Source organism: Colossoma macropomum, unplaced genomic scaffold, assembly GCF_904425465.1.
Source record: "Colossoma macropomum unplaced genomic scaffold, Colossoma_macropomum, whole genome shotgun sequence".
Classification (NCBI taxonomy): domain Eukaryota; kingdom Metazoa; phylum Chordata; class Actinopteri; order Characiformes; family Serrasalmidae; genus Colossoma; species Colossoma macropomum.
In genome coordinates this window covers 30,186,227-30,193,322 of record NW_023494793.1, presented here as the reverse complement: position 1 = coordinate 30,193,322, position 7,096 = coordinate 30,186,227, and the positions used below count along the sequence as shown (strand labels likewise).

General features: G+C 36.4%; 1 protein-coding gene across 1 annotated transcript; it reads right to left on the bottom strand.

Moving 5' to 3' along the window:
• Positions 1 to 2,726: 2,726 nt before the first annotated feature.
• Positions 2,727 to 6,846, bottom strand: LOC118814090 (tumor necrosis factor receptor superfamily member 14-like). The gene is made up of 6 exons (XM_036579752.1): positions 6,717 to 6,846; positions 4,469 to 4,594; positions 4,164 to 4,319; positions 3,814 to 3,901; positions 3,141 to 3,319; positions 2,727 to 2,791 (listed from the first exon to the last, which is right to left on the bottom strand). The coding sequence occupies exons 1-6, from the start codon at positions 6,844 to 6,846 to the stop codon at positions 2,727 to 2,729; spliced, it is 744 nt and encodes a 247-aa protein (XP_036435645.1).
• Between the last annotated feature and the right edge of the window lie 250 nt (positions 6,847 to 7,096).

Sequence of the window (7,096 nt, the reverse complement as noted above, 5' to 3'; positions counted from 1 at the left end):
AAGGGTTTACTCATGTATCTCCATTCATGATTTTTGATGTGGAAACAGTGCCCATATGATAATATGGTAGCCACTCGGGTCGTAGGCAATATAGGTCTACCCAATCAAACAGGGAAAGAATATTTATTTAGCCACATTTTTAAAGATAGTGACATTTGATTTGTTTTTCTGCCAATCAAATCATTATGCTCTAGGCCATCACTGCTTAGCGACTGTTGCTATCTGCAATTGCCTTAAGCTGTTTCGTTATCAGCGCCTGTCATGTTCATAACTAAATTAAGCAGTTCTACAGTTGGTAGTTTAACTACTAAAAAAGTAGATTAGGTGTTCCGAGTCCTTGTCCACAGTTTCCATTCCTTGGAGAACAATCTAAAAAGAAAGGACAAACATTTTAAAACATTTGAAATCAGTTACAGATGAACAAACAGGTGATAAATTCAATGTAAGATTACCATCACCATTCAATCACAAAGAACAACAGACACAATCATCTGTCAATGTCCCTGTATATGCGTTATATAAAACAAAGAAGTAGATTCTCTTTTATAGGATAAGCTGAAAAAAAAAGAAAAACAAATAAAAAAAAGAACAGATGATTATACAAGAAGTTATACAAGATAAAGATGTAAACCACTCATCTTTAACAAAATGAATAAATCCAGAACACAGCAGGTTAAAACATAGAGGTATGTGTATACAGAGCTGAGAAGCAAAGATCAGAGGAAACTACAACTAGCATTTACCAACATATGGAGAAGTTCAAGTGAGGAGGACATGTTAAAGGCAGTCTGTTCCTTCCTGGAACAGACCATAGTCTCAGAAGGACCCTGAGCACAAGTGTGTTTGGAGTGTGTTGCCCCCACACTCTGACCGTAACACAAAAATTATGAAAGAAATAGACCTGCAAAATCATTTTAACGAGCCCATGTCATGGAAATATGGATTTCCTCACTAAAAGAGTTTGATGTAGTATGTAAACACTGTTAAAGTTTCAAAACACACCATTCACTCCCAGTCCATGCAGTCCATATATTGAAACTAAGTTTTTAAAAAAGCTTGTTTTGAATTTCCTGTTTTAGTGATGTCAGGAAAACCTCTGCATTTGCATATATCTGCCTGTTTAATGTACAGCAGTTTAGCCCCGCCCATTCTCACTGAAATTTTTCAGTGTCTTGAGTGTTTCAGCCTGGGGTGCCTTTTCAATGAGCATTAATAGATGTGGCCAGTGAGAACAGAGGTAATTTGCATAGTTCTATTTCCAAGGCACAGTTTCAAAAAACGAATTATCAGGGATAAAGAGAGGTTAGAAAATGGTCATGGTCAAATGAATTTTACCTGTTTTTGGTAAAAACACACAAACATCATAAGTGGACCACAAGGGAAAATATTAAATATGAAGTTAAATAAGAAAAATACTGGATATGGGTCCTTTAATAAACCATTCATGCTTGTTTATGTGCACTTTGAACAGTGCTGGAAAAAAATGTGATCTAGAAACCAAAATGATTAATTCTCAAATAATGTGCAGTAGTCTATTATTTCCCGCAGTTACATTTCTGCACGAATATATATAGTTATAAATAACATATATTAAATATATAGCGGCAGGGTGTGGGCATTTATTTAGTCAACACATAAAAGGGCTATTCTAATTTGATGGATCTGCAATGGACTGTCCCTAGTTTTTGAGCTGGTGGTCTGAGGCCCACCCAGGCTTCTGGCAGTCAGAGGCCCCTGGGCACTGACCCCACTGGCCCAGTCAGTAATAATGAACCACCATCAAGGCAACACAGACTGTTACCAAAGGACAATACAGAATGTTTTGGAGTGAATGCAGCACATTGTGTCCTGAAGAAAAACAAACTAAAAATTTGAAACGCCAGTATTTTGAAGTATAATCGCTAATCTTCTGCTGTGTAGTCAGTTACAGTATGAGTTGATGTGCGTCCAGGTTTTTGTTCTAGGAGCGAGCATTAGAGAGATATATGGAAGAAACTGCCGGACTCTAATGGTAATGATAGCCTTTAGGCTAGGTTTAGCCTTAAGCATAGCAGCCTACTAGCCCAGCCCAGTGTGCCTCCACCGGTCAGCTGCATCACACAACAGTGTGGTCTGTTGCTTCAATCAATACAATAAATCTGCTGAAAACCAGAACAATGACTGACATTTAGAGATTTGAGGGTGAGTGCACTGGACCTACATATGAGACAAATGACCTTGAGAAATTCGAATGTGGTATCAGCGCATCCATATGCATTGGACCCTTTCACTTTCAGTTGGACACCTGTAAAAACGGGTACTTTCACTCTGATCCCTCCTCTGCTCTCTTCCTCATATCTCCATTTACATCAATTGTGAAATTTTAACATTTGAGAACCTTTAAATTTGGTGCTAGATTGGGCTAGAAAAGAACCCAAAACATTTTACAATTTTAAAATAGCCCAAAACAGCTGTTCCCTCTAAGAGTTAATTTGGGTAAAATTACCATCATTGTGTTATTTCTGACCATTTCAAAACATGCACCAGAATACTGTTAAACAATGATGTGTAGATGAGCTTGTTTTAGCCCTCATTGTATCAGATTATTAGCTGATTATAGCTGATTGAAATATATTGATGTATTGTTTTGATTCCATGCAGACATACTATTCAACCGCATAATCAGAAATGAACGCAAACTGAAACAGCAACTTTGACTGCATTATTTCACAGTTCTAAAAGAAGGTTCATCTCTCCTTCAGGTCTCTTACCTGCTTGATGTTAACATTGGTGTTACTGTGGTTTGCGTTACCTTGAAAGGAAAAACAACACTCATTTCATATAAATCATTTCACAGAATCTCATGTGGAGTTTAATCTTCTTTTATTCATTCTTTTGTTGAGATTCAACAAACTACCAAATTAAATATGCAGAATTAAATAACACAGAATATGTCACCAAACTAAGGTAATACAAATAATATAAAATATACATTAATACTTACTGGCTCCTCCTCTGATTCAATGTCCTGACTTCTAAATGTGTCATTATCTCCAGCTGATAAAGAAGAAGACTTTTAAAACTTAAAAAAAAATATATATATATATATATAAATATATAAATAAAGCTTCTCAATAGTTAAATAACTGTGGAACACTTACCTGCATGTTGGACAGTCTTTCGGTTAAATTTGAGAAACATGATAACTGCTGCTGCTAAAGCCACAACTATGAGAGAAGAAACCATTCCAGCCATCAGAGCAGCTGAAGTTTTATTTCCACATACAACATCAGAAGAAAGCGTTCCTGCCTTTATTTCTGTAAGTCCCAGATCTTCACATCTGTCAGGGTGAAACAAATTGGCTGATGAAGTCATATGATTTTCTTATTGTGTAGTTTCTGTACAGTGCTCTTGATCTGGTTTATCCTTTAGATGAAGACGGAAGGTTATAAAACTACAACCAAATGACTCCTAAACATTTTCCTTTCACACGCTGTATCTCTAATCAATAATCCCTCGTTTAGCTCCTTCAATCTCAAACAAAGTGACTTGTGTTCACGTACATTGTATTTTCACCCTTAAATCATTTATTCCTCTCTTGTGTATTATGGCACTAAAATGATCACTATTATGTTTTTATGTTGTACTCTGTTATGTTGTAACATCTGAAAAGAGTATTGTCTATTTTGTTTTTCTTTTATTTTATGCCTATATTTAATTTTTTCTTGGCATGATTTATAATCTCACTAGAACTGCTGTGGGAAAATCCCTACTATTGAATAATCATTCACTGATCATAATAATCATTCAGTGACTCATCAACTGAACACTCACTTTGAATGTGGGTGACAAATCTGAAGAGAGCCACTTGAGAAGGTACCATCTGGACATTCAGCACATTCAGTATCTTTAAATGCTGTTCCTGCAAACATACAAGTCCTGCTTAGTCACAGAGAATAAAATCAACACACTTATTTCTGAGGTAAATAGTTTTGGACAGCACTGTCTACCAGTCTTAAAGGCACAAAAACACAAACATTGTAATTATGAAGGATAAAAAGGCTGGAAAAAGGACTTGTAAAAACAAATTCTGACTATTACAAAGTAGAATGTGTAGAATCCTTTAAAGATTACAACCGCATTACTTTGAAAGTTTATATTGTATACAGATGTGTTACACTAACCTCTTTGCTTTATATATTGTCCAGGGCTGCAGTTTGTGTGTTTCATAGCTCGTCTACAGCTGCCTCTGTGTTGATCAGTACAGTAATATCCATCTAGTGGCTTACAGACTGTATTTGATGATCGAGTGCAGGGGGTCTTTACTCTTAAACCCTGACCTGTGAAAAACACAAAATAACTCTGTCCAAGAATTTGTCACTGCACTGAACTTTTTATCTATATATTTAATCAATGCTTTAAATACACAAATCACACAGACGTCTACAAAGTATGTTATAAATGCATTACTTATGAAGGACAGACTTACCAGAAATGCACACTGTACAATTGAAGCATTTTATAAGACCATTGGGTACATCAATGTAAGCTGATTCAGGACATGGAGCACAAGTAGTGCTTGTATCCGCAGTACAATGCCTATGAACATGGTTTCCTAAAAAAAAATGCAACCAACAATGAGACAGAACATTTTTTACACAATTTACACAATCTTCCATTTGCTTTAGACACATTTGCTTTAAGAAGAGGTTTATAAATGACAACACAGCTACAGTTTTCACGAGCAAAATGTGCTCTGCACCATGCAAACCATCTGATTCCGTTAATGCTTTGCTGGATAGCTTCAACTCAAAAATTGTCAGAGTTATGGATGATGTTGAACCGGTTAAAGTTAAAATCATGTCGTGGCAATAGAAAGCACCATGGAGGAATGCTACTGCAGTTTAACTCATAAAGAGAGAATGTAGAATGGCTCAACGCAGATAGCGTATAAACCCAGCTTCAGATCCACAAAGAAATCTTCAAAGATAGGCTGCATGATTCTCCAACATGATCAACAATAATTTTAACAACAGCAAAATACTCTTTGCCATGGCTGACAAACTAAGTAAGTCACCTACATATATGGCCCCTAAACTAGTATCAACTGAAAGATGTTATGAGTTTGCACACAATAAAAATCATAATATCAGGCAAGCCATTAATACATCTATATCTACCAAGGAGCCTGTGTTCTCTCCATCACTGCGTAAAGATATCAAGGTGAGATGTGTTTTACTCAAAAGCAGCAGTCATGTCAAGTGTTTTTCTAACACATTAAAACTGCAGTTATGAAGCCTCATTTAAAAAATGAAAAAATCTAGAAGTAACTCTATTGAGTAATTACAGACCGATTTCAAATCTACCTTTCATTAGAAAAATTATTGAGAAAATTGTCTTCAAGCAACTTACTGGCTCTCTGTCCTTAAATCAGTCAGGATTGTGGCCTAATTGTAGTACTGAGACTGCTCTAATTAAAATTATTAATGGCATTTGTTTAAATACAGCACTCGCTTTAAAACTTTGATACCACTGACCATAAAATTCTTATACATAGATTTGAGAACCAGGTTGCACTCTCAGGAACTGTCCTAAAACGGTTCAGTTCATACCTGCAAAGCAGCGATTGTCCAAATTTACAATAATGTTTCTGAGAGAGCGCCAGTGATCTGTGGTGTCCCACAGGGTTCAATTCTTGGGCCACTCTTACTTAATTTATACATGCATCCTCCAAATACTACAAAACTATGGGATATCTTACTGCTCAGATTTACTTGGCTCAAATAGCTTTAAGTACCATCAGCACATCACTAACTGGACGGGATAAAACCTTCTGCAGTTAAATAAAGAAAAAACAGAGATTATTTTATTCTGAAACAGCAGTGAGAGGCAGAGACTTGCTGCCTATCTAGAGCTCTAAAATCTAAAGAACTAGCACGTAATCTTAGTGTGCTAATGGACGTGGCTCTCAGTGTTAGCAGTGATGTCAAAGTGGTCACTAAATCAGCATTTTATCACCTTAGGAACTTCAACAAGATCAGAGATTTTCTGACTAAAGCAGACCTGGAGAAACTCATTCACGCCTTTATTTCTTGCAGGATTGATAACTGTAATGGACTCCCAAAAACAATCACACAGCTTCAGATGATTCAAAATGCAGCTGTCACAGTCTCACTAGGAGTAAAAGAAGGAACACATCACTCCCATTCTTAAATCCTTACACTGGCTAGTAATTAGTAAGTTACAGAATAGATTTTAAGATACTATTACTGGTCTATAAATCACTTAATGGTGTAAGAGCAGCATATTTATCTGATATGCTGCAGCGATATAAGCCAAGCAGAACTCTCAGATCATTAGGAACTGCTGCTCTTAAATGGAACCATGCATTGCACTCCCAAACCTAAAGAAGCAAGACGCTCTGTGTCAGCGCCCTCTACCCTCCTGCCCCAGTCCCTCTCCAGTTGGTGCCTATGTTCTCATTTGTATTTTAATTTAGGCAAATTTTATTCCAGGTATTTTGGATCATTTTATTGATTCATTCTACATTAAATATTTACACAGTGTAAGGGCTACTAGTTTTTTTTTTACACTGTGTAAAAAAAAATAAAACCTTAATCAAAAGTTTTAATATTACAGTGATGATATATTTATTCTGTGCACTTAAGTTGTTGTATAGCTGGGTGTGATGGCTTTCCCACAGATGTAGACAATGCAGTTTTAAACTTTTAACTTACCAGGTGCACACATGGGACAGCATTCTCCATTTATCTCATACTCAGTGCGTACACACAGGAAACAACTGAGTTCAAAATTCAGAGAGAAAATAGCAGCAAAAAGATAAAATGTCTCCAAGTTACAGATCATCTTCAAAGTGCTAGTTCAGTATCCTCTAATAAAGAAGAAATAAATGTTTCTCCCGCACTCTTCATTTATCCATCCGCTTTGGCTTCCAATCATCTGCTAAGCCATCTAGCAAGTTGGCTTCATGCTGATGGTACCATTGGTAGTTCAACAATAACAACAAAAATATGTAGGTTTTTGTCCTGGTAGATCTGCTGATGCAGTTCATCCCATTCTCTACACATGCACTGGGCCAAGTTCTCATTCAGGGTTT